Source organism: Vanessa atalanta, chromosome 5 (assembly GCF_905147765.1).
Source record: "Vanessa atalanta chromosome 5, ilVanAtal1.2, whole genome shotgun sequence".
Classification (NCBI taxonomy): Eukaryota; Metazoa; Arthropoda; class Insecta; order Lepidoptera; family Nymphalidae; genus Vanessa; species Vanessa atalanta.
In genome coordinates this window covers 2,617,967-2,640,773 of record NC_061875.1, presented here as the reverse complement: position 1 = coordinate 2,640,773, position 22,807 = coordinate 2,617,967, and the positions used below count along the sequence as shown (strand labels likewise).

The 22,807-nt window shown below is 32.6% G+C and overlaps 2 protein-coding genes across 2 annotated transcripts; both read right to left on the bottom strand.

Annotated features, from left to right (window-relative positions):
* Positions 1-163: 163 nt before the first annotated feature.
* On the bottom strand, positions 164-2,308 carry LOC125064298. Its single transcript, XM_047671262.1, has 5 exons — positions 2,305-2,308; positions 2,088-2,171; positions 1,620-1,715; positions 964-1,374; positions 164-322 (listed from the first exon to the last, which is right to left on the bottom strand). Exons 1-5 carry the CDS (start codon positions 2,306-2,308, stop codon positions 219-221), a joined length of 699 nt encoding a protein of 232 aa, XP_047527218.1. The 3' UTR covers positions 164-218.
* A 5,472-nt stretch (positions 2,309-7,780) lies between these two features.
* Positions 7,781-9,957, bottom strand: LOC125064255. The gene is made up of 4 exons (XM_047671207.1): positions 9,822-9,957; positions 9,214-9,516; positions 8,804-8,946; positions 7,781-7,919 (listed from the first exon to the last, which is right to left on the bottom strand). The coding sequence occupies exons 1-4, from the start codon at positions 9,832-9,834 to the stop codon at positions 7,899-7,901; spliced, it is 480 nt and encodes a 159-aa protein (XP_047527163.1). The 5' UTR covers positions 9,835-9,957; the 3' UTR covers positions 7,781-7,898.
* Between the last annotated feature and the right edge of the window lie 12,850 nt (positions 9,958-22,807).

Here is a 22,807-nt window from a genome sequence, read left to right as displayed (position 1 = left end):
TCACTATAAAGTTGTATTTGCAATTAATTACGATATTCTTCTTTATTAAAATAAATGACAAAAACGATTTTTTTTCTTTGTATTCCAAATTATTTTATTTTTTATTACAAAAAATTTAAAAATATGTAATCATTTTATTTTTAGTGTCAAAAATGATTTAAAATCTGTCAAGTTTTTTCGTCTGTTTCACTTTTATATTTATACAGTTCTTAAACAAATTATTCAGACTTTGATGAAGAAGCTTTTTGTTCAGCTTGTATTTCTTCCAACTTTTTTAGTAAATCTTCTTGAACGCTGTCGACAATTTCTTTTAAATTTTTAGCTAAAATAAAATAGGGTATATTTTTTTCTACTTGATTGTAAATAGTATTTCGAATCCGGTTAAATGATTGCGCTAGCAAACTTTATCAACAATACGAAACCAATGTTAGTTTCAATGAATATTTTGTATAAAGTTTGTAACATCTCCTAATTGATACAGTTTTGAACACAGTTAGGGGAACTTTGAAAACCACTTAAAGTTATTTACTTCGTTGCTAGGCTGGTTATTTTATATATTTATAAATATATTAAGTACTAAGACAGTTACGTTAGTAGAGAAAAAAAAAATTGGATTTTACCGAAGGCCGAAAGCTTAATTCCGGGAATTGTCCTTGTCTCTAGACAAGAAAATCTTGCGATTCTAGAGCTAAGCTAAGCTAGAGCTTATGGTACGACTTTTGGTTGGCAGTAAGGAAATACATCATGAAGACATGCATGTGCCAAAATAATGGATACATACAAATCAAATCAAAGTATGTTGTGTGTTAAAATAAATTTTTAATCTGTTTCATTTACAGAAAATTACAGATTTACCTTCCTATTATTTCTAAGGTCCTTTTGATGATTTCTTTTACTGCTAAAAGTCAGGTTAATAGTGATAAGGAACACGAAGAATTACTTTAGCTATAGAAATATACTTACCGGTTTTTTGATTAAACTCTTCTGCTATTAATGAAATTTTCCTTAGTGTTCCTACATGTTTGGCTATTTCACTTGCTACGTCGTGTTCACCGCCCGTGTTCACTGCTACATCCTCTGTTACTACATTTTGTTTCTTGTCCACAGCTGTTTTAAATACATCACTACTGGTGAGTGGCATTTTTGGAATTTTAAAACCTTGTCTACGTTGTGGCGATGGTTGTGTGTCTTCGTTGAGTACAGGGATGTCTGAATTGCTAATAACTGCGTGTGGAACCTCTATGGTATCGTTTGGCAAGAGTTCAGGTGCATATGTTTGCAGAGTTTCAATTTTCATAGGTGATTCTTTCTTCGAAGGCGGTTTCTTAGAAAATTTGACTGGTAAGGCATTTGTGATGCTCTCGATAATTGTTTCTAAAAAAGAACGTCAGAGACAAAAATAACACACCAACATTGAATATATAACTCAGAAATTATAATTTAATAGTGATGGAGTTATAAATAAGGAAACAATACTATGTTTTTTTTTTTAAATCGGCCATAATCAATGGTTCTCAATTCTGTGCGGTTGACGACAGTAACTAAGGTTTTAGTGAGTCTTACTCATGCTACCCAACCCGGTTCTAATTTTGAAACCCTATTAAAAATAAATAGCTTACGAATAATATTTCTTGGGGATTCTTCTTCCTCTTCCTCTTTACCTTTGTGTGCAAGTTTTCTTCTAAGTTCAGCTAAGAACATGGAACATGTGGGTCCTGTTTGAAACCATCTATTGAGACTAAATAAAATTAACTTAAGCCCATTTTCTAAGAAGATTTCATCATGAGCATACCCTTTCACAACCATTTAGTAATTATTTTTTACTTATTTTATAAGAAAATATTGTCAAATTTGAATTTGGACGGGCGAATGGCCCTCCTTACGGTAAATGGTTGCAACATTGGCAAAAAAAAAACTATTCCTTACATAGCCATTACCTCTTGGATCTTAGATGTTATGTCCCTTATGCATGCAGCTACACAGGCTCACTCTATATATGAGTAGGTGGTACCTACCCAGGTGGGCTTACACAAAGCCCCACAAGCAAGTAATTGTTTTAATAATTATAAGTTAATTGAAAGACTTACCATCACTTTTCCGTTTTTTGGTAGATTTTGGTTTCGCCGCCGGTTTTTTATTTTTAGATTTATAGTTAGCAGATTTTTCCATCACTAAAACTAAATATATTTTAGCTTAGTATCTTTTATTTCCTACTAATCTATTATCTAACTTATAGAGTATCCCATTGCAGGGAAGATTTTAGATTTATTCTACCACGTTGCTTTAATGGGGGGTGGTCCATACTCATGTTTTTAGTTTTTAGATTTTTGTAGATTTTCATTCTACACGTATGTTTGTATATAACCTATACATGTTTCGTCACCATGTTTTCATTCATTGCTGACCACGAGTTAAATTTTATTATCAAACTTAAAAAGGAAAATTTACGAAAATGTACGTGAACATTTACGTACGTCATTTTTTGATATTATTCTTACTGGGAGGAAGTGTGACGTATATAATTTGAAAGGTACATTAAATATTTGAACAAAAAAGTTAGTTGAATATAGTTGAATTAAAATAAACAAATAAAATGAAATGAGCTAATTTCCAAGACAGTAATACTAGTTATTATAATATTTTTATATAAAAAAGGGTAAAAGTAAATAATAAGCCACATTCAATAAGGTTATACAGAACTTGCGTCCCCAAAACTAATTTAGAAAGTGTTCAGAAAGAAGGTCTAAACTGAAAGCATTTTAAACTGTAATTAGTTCTGAGGACAATTCCAAACTTTACAAATTAGGAACAGACAGCGTAAAAATAGCCAAATTAACAAATAAATTTACTTTTCAATGGCCATTTTATACAGAACCAACAACAAGGGTTGTTTGTTTTGCACAAAATGTACTTATACTGCAAGTATTACACCTTACACAAAAACATTATACAAAAAAAATATTAAAAAATTGTTTTAATTTTTATTACAAATATTAAATAAATATAGGCTTATAAATCGTTTGGTCTGGCTGACTATCAATGTACAGCTAAACTACTTGACCTATAAGAAAATATAGGTTTATTATATAACGTAAATTTCGTCTAAAAATACGTTTTTTGTAAATTTTAACTTTCTACAACAGGTACGGTCGAGTTTTACATTTCTAATTAAAGTTCTAGTTTTACATACCTCGATGATTTCACAGGAAGTCCCGCCTCAACGGGACTTCCCTAAATATAATTAAAATTAATGAAAATTCCTGTTATTACAACCATAACAACAAATTTTAATCACAATGACATTGTCACTGTCTATAATTTTTGTTTTAATAACGTACTAGACATTGGCAGAGTATTTTGTGCATTAAGAACATTTCCAAGTCAAATATATACCAATGGTTGTCTTTGCCATAGTTATTTATTTAGCTGCTTGCTGATATATTTCTTTTTTTTTTCATTCCTTACCAAGTCGATTGCCTGGATAATTTATTTTCGACGAGGCCGTTATCTTTGACATTTTAAATGGTTCGCTACAAAACGGTTTATCTCTTTGTCTTAGCAAAGTGCTTATATAAAATCTAAAGATATCTTATACTAATACACTTTTTATATTGATGAAGAAATATTATTAAAAAATTACTACGTTACGTTGATGACTTACTTGTATTATGGTTTTTATGAAGACAATTACCTTGTACAGGATTAACGTTACATTGCTTCTTGACCTTAGATAGATTTATTTTTATCTCGATCTTTAGTTTTTAAAAGACGATAAACAATATTTATTTTGAGGATGTTATTTACGATTGATATGCTACCTCAATGAAAATAATTCGAAAAAAAAAAAAAATTATATCTCTGATAATATATTTTTTGATTTACGATCGTCATTTCTGTATACGACCAACGAGGCATTTAATTAGAAATTTAATATGCTCAAAGATTATATATGAGCCGAGATGGCCCAGTGGTTAGAACGCGTGCATCTTAACCGATGATTTCGGGTTCAAACCCAGGCAGGCACCACTGAATTTTCATGTGCTTAATTTGTGCTTATAATTCATCTCGTGCTCGGCGGTGAAGGAAAACATCGTGAGGAAACCTGCATGTGTCTAATTTCAACGAGATTCTGCCACATTTGTATTCCGCCAACGCGCATTGGAGCAGCGTGGTGGAATATGCTCCAAACCTTCTCCTCAAAGGGAGAGGAGGTCTTTAGCCCACCAGTGGGAAAATTTACAGGCTGCTAATGCTAATGCTAATGCAAAGATTATATAAAAATCTTAGTGAAGACATATGACAATTTCGCCTTAGAGATCAAATAAAATCGTCAAGAGTTTTACACTTCACTGTTCTTTACATTTCGCGTTTCAAACATGTTCAAGCACTTTAGGCTTACACCTAGGGATTGCAATAACGGTACTATGTGAAATATTTGAATTCCAGCTAACATTTCTGAAAGCAATATCAAGTATATTACGAATAGCTTCCTTCGTAACCTATTGGATTATAGTTTCTTTTATAATTACGTAATAATATGGATCTTTGCTTAAGACATTGAAGTGTTGTTTATAGATCTAGTGATAGTGGCAACAAATTCTAAACAATACTAAAAAAAGGTTGTTTGTAAAAAATAAACTGAAATTGTAAAACATTCTTAAAGTAAGGCTGTTGACCGTTGAGAACTTCTTTTGTTTTGAGCCATAGACCAGTTTACCATAAAAATGCATTGATATTGGAACTGAACCAACATGCAACACATCAAGTCTGTAGGACAAGAGGAATTTATTCTAATTTTCTTCCGAAATTTTGCCTAAGCATACTTTACAACATAGCGAGTTAAATAAAAGCTTGTAAAATGGTCACAGTTCAAATTGCAAGATTAAAGAGGTGGAAATAGTGTTCATAGCCCTGGTCATAATTGATCAATCCCAGGACGATTACTTAATATAGTCTAGGTTTATTAGGGAAAGGGAGAAAAAGTGTTTATTGTTTCGTAAGAGTTCATATCATTTACTTTTTACAATTATTGTTTAAGTAAAAAATAGAATATTCCAATGTGTAGGTAAATAAAGGAAAAACAAATCTTTAAAATCGGTTTACACAAGTTGTAGTATTTAGTGAGTTTAGGCGCTGAACGTAGATCATTCGGTAAGGAAGATTCATTGAATTCGGCCACTCTCTCACCCGCACAGTAAAGTCCTTGTGTGATCTGTGATTAGATTTTCAATGAAATGTAAAACAGATTGAAAGAATGTGAAACCTTTTACGTCGTTTCTTCTTTAAATAGCGGCAAAACTGTCGGATAATGCTTTTAAAAAATTGTAACGTATGTAAAAAAAATTTTTACTACAAGTTAAATAGTCCTTTCTGAAATTTATTTATAACTACATAAAATATCATTCCTTCTTATAACTTGGGGTAATATATTGTTGCCTAAGGTCTGACTTGGCTAGTTCTTATATGTTTATAAACACAAATTGTAGTTTAGTTTAGTACATTAAGAGCTGCGATGGTCCAGTCACTAGAAAACATGAATCTTAACCAGATATTGCGAGTACATATCCAGACAAGTACCATTGAATATTTGCGTGCTTAATTTGTGTTTATAATTCATTTGTAACAGGCTTAGAACTTACGAAGGCTATAATATAATTTGTATATGAGAACTAGCCAAGTCAGACCTTAGGCAACAATATATTACCCCAAGTTATAAGAAGAAATGATATTTTATGTAGTTATAAATAAATTTCAGAAAGGACTATTTAACTTGGCACAAATTTAGATCTCACTTCTTTTGTCGTTGAAGACAACAACCAAGGTATATATCATAATATTTAACTTGGCTCTCATTTTTACATTTATGTTTTTGATGGGATATCACTACTTTTTGTATATAAATTATTAGTAGGTACTTATTAATAACAAAATTAATACCAAATGGTTTTTGTTAAGCTATTCTATTTTCTTATGTTTACGGGGTATAATTGTCTTTTTTTTGATACGTTCTTATTTTTCTTGTACCTCTGAAATGTTCAAGTGAATTGCCCATTCAGTGCCAGGATATTTTTTATGCGTTTTCTGTTTATACTTAATTTGCCCAAGTAGGGGTGGTATAATGTGCGCAGACGGTTGTACTCTACAATATAGCTCTCTTGTGTCTTGATTTGACTTGGACCTAAATTGATAAGATGTACTCCATCTAAGTTTTTAACTCTAGAGAGGCCAACGTAAGCCTGCTCTTTACTTAATATAGAGGAGCCTATGTCGAAAAGAGCACCGTCAAGGCGAAGGCCTTGTGATTTGTGTATAGTAGTAGAATATGCTAAGCAAATAGAGAATTGTTTCCTTTGAACATATATATACATTACTTAATATCTGTAACTTGGTTTGGCTTCTAGTTCGTAAATTAAATTATGTTTAAATTGAATTGTTATCTTACGTGCGCTATTGCTGTTGTCGACGTCCTCAATGTGCTTTCTCTATTTTTCCATTGGACCCATTCACCAGTCCTTTGCTGACATCAGCATGCTCGCTCGATACTGTTCTTCCAAGCAATAAGGATCCCCGTTTGTAGCGCTAGAGTACAAACTTAAATCATTCCTGTTACGATATACATACTCTACTACAGTCTCACGAAACCTATTTTATTGTTGTATACTAGTATACTCAAACAAAAAATATGCAGTCGAATAAACTAGGCAGCTTCCATCGGAAGGCATTGAAATAATTCTTATGAGCGCGGTTGCCACTCGCTCAGACACGTCCGCGTTAAGGTTTAATCGCAACGCTTCTATCCCGCTGCTTCGACGTCACGTCGCGCGCCGTGTACCGAAATGCCTATTATTATTTTTTTTAAAGTATATATATATATTTTACACCATTGATGTGCGCTAAATGGTAGTTAATAACGTAATAAATACCAAAGTCGGCTATACTAATAAGTAATAAAACGGAAATATTTGGATTTAAAAAACTTAAGGGTGGTATTCAACTTGTTATATATTCACGTGAAGACCTTAAAATCCACATTAAGACCGGCTGTCATAAGTTTTGATTGCTGGTTCTTACATCATTTTTTTATTACAGTTATTACAGGAACTAAGTATATAAGTGTTCCTATAGACCCAATAAAATGAAAAATTATAATAAAATGATAAAAAATTACCACTTTCAGATTTTTTCCTTTATATTGGCCTAATTATCTACCTGCATGCCAAATTTCAACTTTCTAGGTCACCTGGAAGTAGGTTATAGTTTTGATCTATAGGTCAGTCAGTGATAAAAATGACGATTTTTAGACGTCAATATCTAAATAACCATTTGATATGCGTTTATGAAATTTGGAACACATATGTATCTCGCGAGTCTCAATATATGAGCTAAATTTGACACATTTATGTCAAATAGTTTTTGAGTTATGAGGAGGTCAAAAGTGGCTCCAAATGGTTCGTGTAATATTACACACGGTGCTGCACGCCAGTTCTGTTACTAGAACTTGGCTGACACGCTACCGCGTGTCTAGATAGGCAATGCTTGTATGTTGAAATTTTGAAATTTAAGCCATTTAACAAATGTCTATAATAAAAAAACTAAATTAAAATTGTAAATGAGAAAGTTTGTTTGTGTGAATCGCTTTCACGTTATTATTCAGCCGATCATCATGAAATTTCGCATACACATTGTCAGGGGTCCAAAGGACTTTTCCTCCTCCTCCTCTCATACACTGACAAAGCTGCGGACGGAAACTAGTAATGATATAAAAAATACTTTGAAATTTATAATATTTGTTTTTATTAATAGTTTTTTTAAAAAGTATGTATTATGTTCTTCTAAAGTTTGTACTTCGTGGGAGTCTTATTCATATTATTTCATTCTGTATCTTCTGCATTTACTTATTAGGGTGGTAAAGACGGTTTCTGAAAAAAAATATCATTGCGATTACCAGATAAAAAACAAAGCAATTGTGTTTTGAGCTGTTATTATCACGGTATAATTGACAAGGTCGTATGTGAATCACATATCTTACTGGGATAAGTCCGGGATAAGTATAATATATATGTATATTTAAAATAAAAATAACTAATTATTAAATCATAGACTAAATTAAGACGTCATTTAATTTGTAAAACCATTTGAAAACTGTTTCAATAATTGTTGTTTATGTTAATATGAGGAAATTACATATAAAATATGAAAAAGTATTACGTTTATTGCGGTCAGTGTTCAAACGTGCCTCTCCTAATTTTGATTAGTAAAGAAAATAAATCATTCGTTTCTAGTTTCATTTTCATAAAAAAAAATATTTGGTATGGCTGTGTGCAAGCACATCTGGGTAGGTACCACTCGCTCATCAGATATTCTACCGCCAAACAGCAACTTATTATTGTTGTGTTCCGATTTGAAGAGTGACCGAGCCAGTTTAACTACAGGCACAATATACTCAATATATCTCAGCGCTCGAGGTTGGTGGCGCATTGGTGTGATGTAAGGAATGGTCATTATTTCTTACAGCGTTAATGTATGTGGTTAGTGGTCACTTACCAAAAGTTGACCCATTTGTACATCCGCCAACCTATTACATACAATAGTAATAATAATAATATATTAATTTCGGCTCTCAGTAGGAGAAATTATAGTGTACGCTCTATTCCATAATATTGACTGTTATCATTATTACTCTGATAATGACAGCCGATATAACCGGAAATAATTTATGCTCCGTGTGCACGGGTGTGAACCTAAACATAGCGAACTTCCAGACAAATTCTTAAGAAAATTTTAATAATATTAATTAAATTACTGTAATAATTGATAACGATTCCCCAAGAGAAGCTGATGAGCGCTGCGATTGGGATTGCTCCGTGAGTAATGTTTGATCTTGGCTATGTTTAGAAGAGGCTTGGGCTAATGGTAAGACGCTATTAGCGTCTGTGCTGATGCCATCTGAAATAAATATTTAAATAATACACTTCGTTTACTAAGTACTATTTTAGTTTTTATGCAATTAATATACATTTTTTTTAATTTAAATTAACGTAAGTTATGTTTTTAAATAGACTCCAAGAAATTTCAAAGATTCCGCTTTTTCGATTTTGTCTGATATTTCATTTATTTTTAATAATATCATTATTTAATATAGTGTCATTCTTTGCTAATCTATACGCAAGTATAGTAATTATATATTGAAAAGAGCCTTTCGACTGAACAAACCTGCCAATTCGTGATAACTTTCGTCAGCGTCATAGAATTTATCTCTATCGACTGTGTCTGTTAATCTAGGAAGTGAATCAGAGAGAACACTTGATGAAGTAGAGTCTATTGTGTTAGTATCTAACTGACTTCTCTTTTTCTTCTTCTTCTTAATTTTACCAGCTGGTGTTACTGCTTCAGTTCTTGGTTCATCTCTTATTATATCATGGAGTTCTAATACAAACGGTTGATTAGCTTCGAAGTTTTCTGGACTCGAAGAGGATGAATTTGTATCTGATAGACTTAGATTGTCTAAATCTGTATCTAGAAAAAGGAATAGTGACGTTAAAAGTAATGGTCTGTAAATGTCACACCAACTGCCGAACTTCCTTTCCTCTTGAGAAGATATTGGATTATGCTCCACTAGTTTGCTTCAAATCCTAGTACCTTATTAGTACCCTACTTAATAAATTATTGGATAATAAATACAAAGTTTGATAAATTTTATCGTGCCGGTGAATCTTTTTTTGTTGTTGTTTGGAGTCAAATTAATAAATTTCGTACAAATTGGTCCGAAAACGAGTCTCAACCGACAGAAAGATTAAGGATTTAATAAGCAAAATTCTCACCGAACTTATCCATCGTTATATCTTTATTGCAATTTATTTTCTTATCAATTGCCTGACATTGATTGATGCGTGATATTATTCAGTTTCCATATTTATGTAATTTTTTTTTATCAGAAGGCATAAAATTTTGAATTAAACGGACATTTTGAAGATGTTTTTGTATCGTTAAAGATATGCACTTGACAATACCAATTGTTTTTGGAATTTCAAAAGGAAAATATGAATTTTGTCAGACAAAAAGGTTGCACTTACTTATATATGACCTAATTAGTAATTTTAAAACAATAATTTATATTGTAATGAAACAAATACTTAATTTAAGTAGGCATTCTATATGATAATATTGCAATTTTCAAAAAAAGAATAATTTTATTACATCCATACAATTTACTTATACCAACTAATCCTACATACTGATAAACAAAATTTACATCCTTACAATATTAGTATAGATAAATATGCCATATTTTTGAAATACACTACTGAGGAATTTTTTTTGACTATTTGATACAATTATAAGGACATGGATTAATTCACACTACAAGAAATTATTGTCAAAGTTATATCTAATTTATCTGTGGTTTCTGCATTAGATGTAAATTTAGCAATTAAAATGTAAAAGTGTATACGGAATTCCATTGTAGAAACGATAACCTTACCCCAGGAAGGATGTAGTAACCTTGCCGAGTCGGAAACTTGCTGAACAAGTTTATCTCGACTTCTAGTGCTCACACAATGTACTATAATGATCTTTGATATTGTTAATAAAAATGTAAATTCAGTTAAATTATAATCTATTTCGAAAGACTGTGCGCGCTAATTGAATTTACAATAAAATTTTGATAGTCGAAATCTAGCCTCACCTAATCTTTCAGTAAGTGTATAATTGTGTCTTTTACAAACCGGTAACGATAGATGACGCTGATTGAAAATGTGACTTTCCTGAATCGCGCTGTCCAAATATTATTTATACTTCGATAGATTATAATCAACGAGTAGATTATGCGTAGAATTGTACGCAGTATGCTTCGGTTCAAGATCTTAAGTGTTTCGAACGTATACAATCTTGCGAGACAGATTATAATGTAACGGTATTTAAAATTTTAGGGTTACATATTATACCACTTACCAGTAGCTAAGCTCACGCGGGTAAAGACGCATCTTTACCCGCTTGAAGTTTATAAAACTATCTACAGCACATAAAACGTCAACCCCCATTTCATCTCTCAAGCGATTAAGTAAAAAAAAGCCTATGTCCTTTCCTGGGACTCAACTATCGCCATACGAAATTCATTCTTATTTTGTCCAGAGTTTCGGTATTACGATACACCGAGGAAATGCCACTAACGATGGCAGTCTATAGCTTAAAGTTTTCGCCGGCGATTTTCAAGGCCGGCAACGTACTTGCAAGCCCCCTAGTGTAGCGGATGCCCATGAACGGTGGTAGTCACTTTCCATCAGGTGAACCTCCAGATCGTTTGCATTTATATTATTAAAAAAAAAATAGAAGCAAGTGTTAGTTTAGTCAGGAACGATTTGATATTTACATTGCTTGATGGTCCGTGAGCAGTTGCAATATGAATGCTTATGTTTGATATATAATGTCATTACTTTTTGGATCTGATGGTTTTAATTTTTCCGTTTCGATTTGCTTTGCTCATAGTTGCTTACTATCTATATCAGTAACAGTTGATAAGACTAGTTGGAATCGCTTAATAACTCAACTCAACTCAAAAACGTAAAATAATATTAAATAATTAATATAATAAGCCCATGAATGTCCTTCTGCTAGACATGGGGTTTCTTAAGGTTTGAATATTTGTATCTTATTTGTAGAATTTCAATTTTTTACCATACATGCAGGTATCCTCACGATACTTTTCTTCACTTTGGCTTTTTGTTTTATGTCAAAAGGTGGCAAACGAGCAGGAGGCTCACCTGATGGAAAGTGACTACCACCGCCCATGGACATCTGCAACACCGAGGGGCTTGCAGGTACGTTGCCGGCCTTTCAGGAAAGAGTACGCTCTTTTCTTGAAGGTTCCTAAGTCGTATCGGTTCGGAAAAGCCGCCGGCGAAAGCTGGTTCCACAGAGTGGTTGTGCGAGGCAGAAAATGTCTTAAAAATCGCGCTGTTGTGGATTTTCGGACATCTAGGTGGTGCGGGTGATATTTAAAAAATTGGCTGGAGATAAAACGCTCAGTCGAAATTAATTTACATGTAGCCACTAAACTAATTTATACTTTATTGAGAGCCTTTTTAATCTGGAATTTCGAAGAAATTTAATTACTTTATTTGTTATGAAAGCGTAGTACTTGCTTATAGTTTCCTCAAATTGTATTTCTTTTAAGTTTTGCAGCACTTTACCTTATAATAATGTAAGTGCCATTTTCCGTCTCATTTTTAGACTTTAATAATATGTATTTTCATTTGTTACAATTGGATGGAATGGATTTGATTTGCAATTGCAAATAATTGTAACTTTTTTAAAAAACTAAGACGTTATTAAGTTCGAAAAAAAATTGACTCAATATGAAGAATCGTCGACGGAAAAAGGGATAAAAACATTCTAACACTTTCTATATCATATTTTAGGTCGTTTCGTTTTACGATGTGATCGACAATGACCTTCTAGCCCTCGGGGATCGGTCCTTTGACCTTTTGTTTCGTACATGGATCATGTATGTATAAAAAACAGTTGACTCTTTAAATAGCAATTCTGATAGACATCTAGTTTATATTCTGAATAATAAATCATTTAAAATACGTTCAAGATTTAATATAAAAATGTGAAATGGTCTCTCATGTTTTCAATATACGTATCATGTATTATATCGGCAAAGGGAACAGCGTATCATCCAGATTAACAGCGCTTCCTTGTACACGTTCGAAATGTTTGTTTTCGGTGACAGTAGATAAAAACTGGTTTTAGGACAAGGACATACCCTTGATGAGTTGGTTTGGAGCTAAATCCACCACGCTGCTCGAATGATGGTTAGTTGTTGTGGCAGAATTTCATTCAAATAAGACATATGCAGGTTTCTTCCATTACATTACTGATGGTGAATGTGTTTGGATAACAAAAACAAAACAAGGAATAGGTGGAGCGTTGACAGTTTCTGGAATTATATTTCTTATAAGCCCGTTCTTCCTGCACTGAGCTGTCTATGGGCGGAGATGACCATTTGTCACCAGGTGGCTTATGGACCTGTCTGTCTTGCTTTTATAAATAAATAGTTACCGCCCACAGCTTCGCTCAGCTCTTAGGGGTTGGTGTTTTGGTATGAGGCATAATAAAGTAATCTGTGTCCTTTATTTATTTATTGTATTCTTTATTGTACACCAAAGAATAAATAAATTATACAGTAATTGCAAAACTAGATCTATATGTACAATTGGCGGCCTTATCGCTAAGCAGCGATCTCTGCCAGGCAACCATGTTACGTAGGACATAGTAAACAGTAATTAAACGTTTCAGGTGTACATATATGAGAGAAAACATACTTATACGCAATTATATATATACATAGTAAACATATATATACTACATTCAATATATAATAATATATATATATAATTTATACTACAGTTTAAATATGACTATAAGTAATATGAAATAATAAATTTAAAATATAAGCCAAATGTATCGCAGAGTAGGAGTTTAGAATAAATAGAAAAATAAAAATAATAAATATTAAGGAAACAGGTAGACAAAATTTACGGGGGGAAAAGGTTTGCTTTTAATAGCCGTTTGAAAGTTGCTAGGGATTGAGCACGCCTTATGGTAAGTGGTAAGGAATTCCAGAGCCGTACAGCTTCCACAGAAAAGGATTTAGAATAGAAGGATGTATTGTGGGAGGGGATTTTTAAAATCAAGTTATCGTCAGAGCGAAGCGAGCGACAATGAGTATCACTCAGGAATTCAAAGCGCTCTTTAAGGTATGAGGGAGAGGTAGGATTAAATAGGATATTGTATAATAGGGAAAGAATGTGAGTATTCCTGCGAAGGCGGATTGAGGGCCACTTGAGTTTTTCGCGAAATTCTGAAACATGGTCATATTTACGAAGTCCGAATATGAACCGTATACTAAGATTCTGGATGCGGTCAAGTTTATTAAGCAATTCCTCACTTAAATTGAGATAACAGGTATCAGCATAATCGAGAATCGGTAGCAGGAGAGATTGTGCAAGCACAATTTTAGTTGGTATCGGTAGAAAATTTCGCAATCTGCGAAGAGATCCGATAGATGCAAACACTTTCCTGCTCACCTCGCTTACTTGGGGGGTCCAGGTCAGAAATCTATCAAAAACAACACCTAGATTTTTTACAGTTTCACTGTATGGAACAAGTGTTCCATCTACAATTATATTAGGAAAATTGGGCCAATCAATGCGGGTAACTAGTTTTTGACTGCCGATTATAATTGCCTGTGTTTTTAACGGATTAACTTTAAGTCCATGTGATTTACTCCAAAGTACAATCGATTTAAGGTCTTTATTTAATGTTTGTATTGTTTTAGGCAAATCAATTAATTTTGAATGTTTATATAATTGGAGATCGTCGGCATACAGATGATAGAGAGAAGATAATTGAGAAGTAATGCAATTAATGAAAATAGAAAAAAGGAGAGGAGAACAATTTTATTAAATTCAATTCAGTGATTTGTCTGTGAAAGAGCAACAGATAGACAGACACACAAACATAATTCCTTTTGCATTTATAATATTGGTGTAGATATTATATTAATTATTTAGGATGCACTTACGTTACTAATTATGATAATAAATATTCTTAAGCTTGAGTTTGACGTTGCCTGTATATTAACGATTTATAAAAAAATATGAACTGAGAAAACTTAATGGGTAGAGTGATATTCTGACACGTACTTGTAGATCAAGCAAGTCACATTGGAGTAGCTTGGTGTAATTAGTTTCTACTAATTCTTCTCATAATCAGAATAGCTCAGCAGCGGGATAACTAATGCTCATACTTCATTTTTACTGAACATTTAAAATTCCAAAAAGAATTTAATGAATAAAATATATCAAGTGTAAGAATAAAATAATATGAATGATTCAATAATCTTCTTGACAAATGAGCGAGTGTGGTGCGAACAGCCCCGAGAGATAGTTTGCAAGAAAATTGTCATATTCTTTGATACATTCGAGATTTTTTTCCTTATATTCCCCTAATTTACATAGATTTATGGGCGACGCTTTGAAGGACGGCCCTTTCGTCGGTCTCCATACTTGATAACATACGTAAGTTATATTAATTTTGAAATAAATACGTATTACTTTGTTATAGATTATTTATTGTTTGACTATGGAAATCAAAAAATTCTGTTGTTAAATGCAACATGGCGGCTATGACTTGCATTGTCCGCTTCAATACGGCGTCCATTTAATACGCACGCTTTACAAAAACAACTAAAATAACATATAGACAAATATACCGAGCTTGATATTGATTGACTTTTTATTTCATTTAAAATAGGTCAGTCAGCCGAAATGGGCGCCTCAATGGTCATTGGTACAGCACTAACCATAGGCTTGGGAATCGAGACGTTATGTCCCTTTTGTTGTTCTTCGGCTCACCATCCTTCAAACCGAACACAATAATAGTGTTGTTAAGCGGAAGAATATCTGATGTTTGTACATATGTAGTATAATATATAAATAATAATCGAATATATTCGTTGTAATACATAATATGTATACATAGCTTCTTTCGATGTTTGAATAATCGTTAAATTCAATGGCTTAGATGGACTAGTTCCCGAAAAACAATATTGTCCTCTATAAAAGGATACGGTCTCGATTTTGAATAAAAAGTGCACGCAATAGCGGGTCGTTTTCGGTCGTTATTCGCGGACCGTTGACAGTCGAATAACGCGTGAAATGTTCTGTAAATGTTTAGATGTGTTGTATGTAATGTTTAGATGTGTCGTATGTAATGTGAAAGTAAATGTATAAACGTACGAGACGTTTTGTCTGTATATATAATAAAATTGGACTGTCTATTTGTAATACTAAAAATAACTGCTTTTTATTAAATGCATATGTATCTATACACGGTACATATACAATTTTTTACAATTTTTGTCTGTTTGTGTGTTTGTTCCGACTAATCACTGAAACGGCTGGACCGATCTTGACGGGACTTTCACTGGCAGATAGATGATGTAATGAAGAGTAACTTAGGCTACTTTTATTTTAGAATCATATATAAAATAAAAATAAAGACACGCTTCAATGTCCAAATAACTAAAGTTCAATCGCGCACAGCTATTTTTCAAATACAATGTATAGGATTTCATGTTACTAATACATAATAGGTGATGTTTTTTCCAGGTCTATCTGGGTAAATACCATTCTCTCACATGTTTCTTTTTGCTAAAAACATATTACTACATATAAGATTTAAGATAACTGTATACTTAATTAAGTACTTTTTGATATCCGGGAATTTGCACTTCTTAGATCGTAAGCGAATCGAATACCTTCCAGACCGGCCTAGATTCCAGAATCGCACGAAGACTAATAACCCATTCGAGGAAGACAATTCGCACAAAGCATACCGTATTGATATAGTTTTAAAAATATGAGACGATGGTATAAAAAATTATATCAAGAAACAACGTTTTTTTTAATTAATTTATTGATGGCTTCATAATTAGTACAATTAATTAATTAATAAAATATATCATATACATTTAACTCATAGCACTCAAGAATTATGTAGCATTCTACCAGAAAAAAAATCGGTATTTGAACATTTGTTCCGGAGATCAATCCCTATATACAAACAAACAAATTTTACCTGAATCAGGATATATTATATAAATGTATTTGTATTTAACTGACACAACTTTGTATCTCAAATGTCGCAGAAGAGTTTATAGACATTTTATTAGCAATATCAGGATTATTCAAGATAAGTGGGCGTATATTCAAACGATTTTATACATGAACGATCCACAAAATCAGTAAGTTTTTAATTAAACAAATCAATTACACAGATATATTCACAATTAGTCATCAATATCGATACGTTAATGAATCATATACACAAACACACATAAATCACTGAATCTATTACAAAAGAATAAAGATAATGTTGGAAATTAGCGATTCGTCGCAAACGTGGTGCGCGGGAAATCTTGAATGTAACTGTCTATCCAAGATGGCTGTCGCGCTACCATCGACGCGATGCTTCACTAGAGCGCCGTCCACCTCCCATTTCTCACTCTTTTTCAACCAGTATGAATAAACAAGATGGCGCACCATGCGCCGCCAAGTTATTACTGAGTTCCTTGGCGGTTCTTCTCGGTTGAATCTACATTGTGAACCAGCGGTAGCTTTACGTTTAGTACAATTATGCAAAATGACTTAAAAAGAGTTTCTAATAGTCTAGTTGAATAAAGAGTATTTTTATTTTGAGTATAGGTACTCGTATTTATGGAGTCTTAGCGGGCATCAGTTGATATATCCAATTGTGATAACTCACTACCTATCTTAAGTGCTGCATTATTCCACCTGATTTCCCTTCAAAACAAGTGAGAGATAATGAAACTGATCCAAAGAGGAAAGTAATGTATATGCATGGAGACTTATGATATAAATTAACTTCTAACAATATATTTTTGTGCCTGAATACCTTGTATTAATCGAATCTATTGGTCCTATTCGATTGAACCGTGATGACCCAGTGGTTAGAACGCGTACATCTTAACCGATGATTTCGGGTTCAAATCCAGACAAGCACCACTGAATTTTCATGTGCTTATTTTGTTTATAATTTATCTCGTGCTCGGCGGTGAAGGAAAATATCGCGAGAAAACCTGCGTGTGTCTAATTTTAACGAAATTCTGCCACATGTGTATTCCACCAATCCGCAGCGTTGTTGAATATGCTCCAAACCTTCTCCTCAAAGGGAGAGGAGGCCTTAGTCCAGCAGTGGGAAATATACATTCTGTTGATGTATTATATTATGTTCAGTTAGGAAGAAAGCAATTTGGCGGTGTCAATAGCCATCGGAGCCAGAATGATTTATTGGGCACCCGGATAGCTTGACCTTGTTTATAGCTTAGTTATGAGTATATTAATTCAAAGAGTTTGGAATATTTTATCAGTTATTGTATTGTAGAAATATATTGTTGTAAATTAACAGCCTGTTTTGAGGACAAGGATCTTATCCCACCGCGCTGCTTTGAAATGGATTGATACATACTTTGTGGCAGATTTTAATCATTTAATTCATTTATCAACTCTCAAAATGTTTTCCTTCACAGCCGAGATGAATTATTATAAACTCAAATTAAGTACATGAAAATATTATATATATATAATTAATATAGTGGTTCTGATTGCACCAATATAGCGTTAGGATTCACGTGCACCATTGAGTCATCTCGGCATTATGTTTATTTCTTAATATCAAAACAAATATACTTTACTGTACAAAAAATTTAAGTACCATTATGAAAACCACAAGCAAGTGACAATTTACAAAGGTGGTCTTATCGCTAAGAAAGCGATCTCCCCCAGACAACCTTTGGCTAGGGACTGAAGATTAATTTCTCAATAAGTATATATTCTAAATTAAAGCCTTATGGAAGAGCGAGGCTCTGTTAAAAGTATTGATAACTAGAATAAAAAAAATGTTTATATAATTTAATTCTGAATAATACCTACAAATTATACTGGCTTACTCATTCAATCCAGAATAATACAGTAGAAAGTATTGGTACGAGTATTTGTCGGTAGGATAACTAACGAATCAAAACAAAAGAAATCAAGTAAGTCCTTACAGGAACTTTTTAATCGTCTTTTTGATGATTAAGGTAGGCGTGTGCTTACTATTATCATCAAATAGATCACCTGATTTTTATTGGTACCACCGCCACTATATATTGGCACTGTAAGAAATATTCACCATTCCTAACATCACCAATGCGCCACTAACCTTAGAAACTGAGATGTTATGTCTCTTGTGCTTGTAGTTACACTGACTCACTCTTCCTTCAAATCGGACCACTTGAATCTTCGAGTTATAGTGCTTAAACCTTTATTAAAAGTGTAATCCCTTATTGCCTCCACTGGTGACAGAAGGGTTGGATTATTTTTTGCCTAGAGGATCGGAATATCATCGGGGAAATGCTACTAACACCATTCCATTCCGGTCATGATTTGTAGTTTTTATTTTAAATTTGTGTATTATTATATAATAATGGAAATAATTGTGATTTAAATAAATATTAAATTAAATAAAAACAATTAAATTATTCTACAACTAGTCTAGCGTGATACTTATACTTATAAGGTCCGAACGTTATATTGCTGTTTTAAATCAGTCTTTTTTTTCGTTAAAAAATCTTTCAGCATATTCATTTTTTACATAATTTATACCCAGAAAACTATTGTTATTTGGAATTCGACTTTATTTGGAAAGTCATATTAAATATGACTTTCCAAATAAAGTCGAATGGCCATGGAAGATGGCCAAGTGGAAATAATGCGTGAATCTCAACCGAATATTGCGGATTTAATGCCGAGCACCACAGAATCATTATCTTCTCGTGCTTGGATGTTAAAGAAAATATAGTAACGAAACCTTCATTTGTCGGATAAAAATCTTCCACGTGTATGTCTATGACTTGCATTGTGGTGAATAAGACATTCCCCTAAAAAGGAGAAGCCTTAGCCCAGCTGTGGGAAATTTACAGGCTGTTGCTTTTTTCAATAAAGTGATAACGCAATAAACGTGCCCGGTACACATGCCATGTATTGAATAATTCAAACATACTCTATAAGCACCATCTTTATTCATACAGGTTATCTACCTTAGAAATTAGCATTTTATTGACTTATTGTTAGAGAAAAATATTTGCAATCCATCGAAGGTTTATCCCTTTTTGAGTTATTGTTGCGCAAAGAAGGATATATTCGTTGAATTTCTTTCGAGCATAAATTTTGTCGAGTTTTCTGACATCTGGTCATTATTATTTTTTGGACCCATAAATTTTACTATAAAAGGTTGGAGGATTTATTTTTATTTTTGTCAGAGGTGGCAAACGAGCAGGTGAGCCTTCACCTGATGGAAAGTGACTACCACCGCCCATGGACATCTGCAACACCGGGGGCTTGCAGGTGCGTTGCCAGCCTTTCAGGAAGGAGTACGCTCTTTTCTTGAAGGTTCCAGAGTCGTATCGGTTCGGAAAAACCGCCGGCGAAAGCTGGTTCCACAGAGTGGTTGTGCGAAGCAGAAAATGTCTTAAAAAACCTTTTTCTTTATATGATTTTCTTGTTTGCGTTCCGAAATAATAGGAAGATTTATAGGTAATAAAAGATTCAAGCCTGTTCGAGCACCAATGAGCCTCAGCATCTCTGGTTGCAAAAAAAGTGTAAAGTGTGTAGTGTAACCTGAGTGGATAACTATTTTCAAAACATGTATTTAATGTTCTTTATTAATTGGTCATTTAACATAATTTTTTTTGAATATATAATAGAATAGGCATTTAAAAGAAAAAAAAAATTCCTCAGTCAATAGAAGTACCCAATAATGTGAATGTTTGGGAAGCAATTTTTGTAATTTTCTAAAGCGGTAAATTTCCAAGATTAGTTTGAACATTTTTTGTGCCTTAAATGCCTCTGTATGTACATGATTGTTTATCTACTTACCGGACATCTTGTATATAATGCCCCCCAAAATATATACATTATCGGACTTATATAGGCGTGCATTATTGTTTTCAATGTTTCAAATGATATCTCAGATATTATGATTTTAGGAATAACGCTTAAAACCTATTTTTGAAGATAATTGCAAGATCTACAACTTTTGTTTACCTTTTTTTTCTGATAACCCTCACCGAGTACGAGAATAAGCAGAAAAAACACTACCTTTGACCTCGAATGTTATTCTTAAGCAAAAAAATTAATTAATTCGATGCGATTTTTTTTACATTTGTCATATATAAATTGTCAGCTCTATGCGAATAATTTTATTCTTAATTGAAATTAACGTTTTATTTTGACCGATCTATAAAAGACTCGAAGCGATCCAAATGATTTGTCGTATAAAATATCATGATTCGAATTATTCATAAATTTATCGCAAACAATAAACGCTAGCTAACAAATATAACTATTTATTTTTTTTACTTTGTTCATTGAAATATTCCTTTTGAATGGACGTGATATTTTATTTGTCTGAGAACTTTCCAAATGTTTTTCCCAATCAATCTCTTTCAAGCAATAAATGTCAGCTGCTGTGCTAAAAGAGATTTTCAAGTCGTATTTCATCGTGAGTACACAAATATATCCATAGTTATTCTAAATAGTCACAAACAAATTCTTTATAGCCTTTTTAATTATATGCAAATGTGTCTAGTATATTATGCGTTATTGCCTTGTGCGATGGACATTAAAGGACTGGAATTCGGTCTTTAGTAACAATTTATAGATCCGATTTAGTAACTTTATTTCATCGTCAATAAATCTTTGATCATACAATGTACAATGCTTAAAATTTGTTATATTGAAGATGAAAAATATTTAGTAAAAGTCTGTAAAGATCCCACTGCTAGGCAGAGGCCATCTAGGTTGAGTTGTCATGGTTTACAGCCCTTTTGATTGATGATTGAGTCACGCTGATTTCCCAACGATGTTTTTACACGAATGTTTGTATAAATATTAATAATATACATGAATATTCAGCGGGGCTTGTCTGGGTTTGAATTCACAATCTTCAGTTAAGATACCGGTTTTCTTACCACTGATTCACCTCTTAAAATAATTTATATAAATTAGTGCAGCTATGATTTTACTAGTACTGGAAACGTTACTTAAAATTAGTTGTTAACTTGAAATTAGTTTAATATTTTAGTTGAAGACGTGATTCAGACGCGAAGCCCGTATTCCGCGAAAAAATTAACGAATTTAATTAAGTGTAATTTATATTTTACATGATATAAATTAAAATCGTGTTAACTTTTGTGATACAAAGCTTTGCTTAAAACTAGTTTTAATGTTAATGACTAAGCACGAACTTATTCCAAGTTTAGGTAAAGTACTCTGAACTAATAAGTAAGTCTTTTAGATTACAAAATTCTCAAAATGTGACTTAAGAATTGTTGAAGTCCTTCCTCTCTGACGAGGACTTCACTCAGAAGTTTCATGATATAGTCCAGTGGCTAAGTCGGCTTTAGTCAAGCTGCAATTTTATAAGATAACAGAATAAAATAGAATAAGCTAGCTACCCGTTCCGGCTTCACACGGATAAAATGTTTTCAAGTTTTTATCTTTAAAGACCAAATATTTTTGTATAAGTGTTAATTTCACATCTATATAATATATAAATTTTATATTTCAGTATAATGTAAATATAACTTTTGTACAGTAAATATAATTGATTAATAAATTAAAAATAAATATGAATTACGTATATTATTTTATTAGTATAGTACGTATTTAGATGCCGCATCGGTAAAATTCGTAAAACTGATCACATCCGATTTAACTGCATCTTCAAAAACATCAATCTCTATTTATTTCTTATGCTAAAATGATCTTTACTCAAACGTAATAATTTGTAATGTCATATAAATAAATGCATTCGCCCAAATGACGTTTGATTGATGGTTTTTTTTTTTTTATTTGTCGACGCTGCATTCAAATTGTGTCGTACTGTATCTTAAACGAAGTTTTAGCGCTACAAAAAAAAATAAAAGAATAAAAAAGCCAAACTAATTTCTTTCCGCAGAGAAATATACAAGACGTAGTACTCATTCGATAATTTAGCTTCTCCTCAAATCACCTAGTTCCAATCTAAAACCCAATCGGACCACAGTCGTCACATCAAGGGAAACTGTTCTGGGCGGGCATTCAATCGCGTTCCCGTTAAATGGTCCGATACATCGGTCACTTCTTCACGAAAGGGAACGATAAGGTATTGTAGGGATCCGCTTATTCCTCTTGTTTCA

What these genes read in the sequence shown, in the direction of transcription:
- LOC125064298 (XM_047671262.1), bottom strand. An exon ending in CAAAAAACGGAAAAGTGATG is followed by an intron (nt 1,716 to 2,087) that starts GTAAGTCTTTCA and finishes GGTTTCAAACAG; the next exon opens with GACCCACATGTTCCATGTTC. An exon ending in AGAGTTTAATCAAAAAACCG is followed by an intron (nt 323 to 963) that starts GTAAGTATATTT and finishes ATTTTATTTTAG; the next exon opens with CTAAAAATTTAAAAGAAATT.
- LOC125064255 (XM_047671207.1), bottom strand. An exon ending in AAGTTATCACGAATTGGCAG is followed by an intron (nt 8,947 to 9,213) that starts GTTTGTTCAGTC and finishes TATTTATTTCAG; the next exon opens with ATGGCATCAGCACAGACGCT. An exon ending in AATCGTTATCAATTATTACA is followed by an intron (nt 7,920 to 8,803) that starts GTAATTTAATTA and finishes ATTTTTTTTCAG; the next exon opens with AAACCGTCTTTACCACCCTA.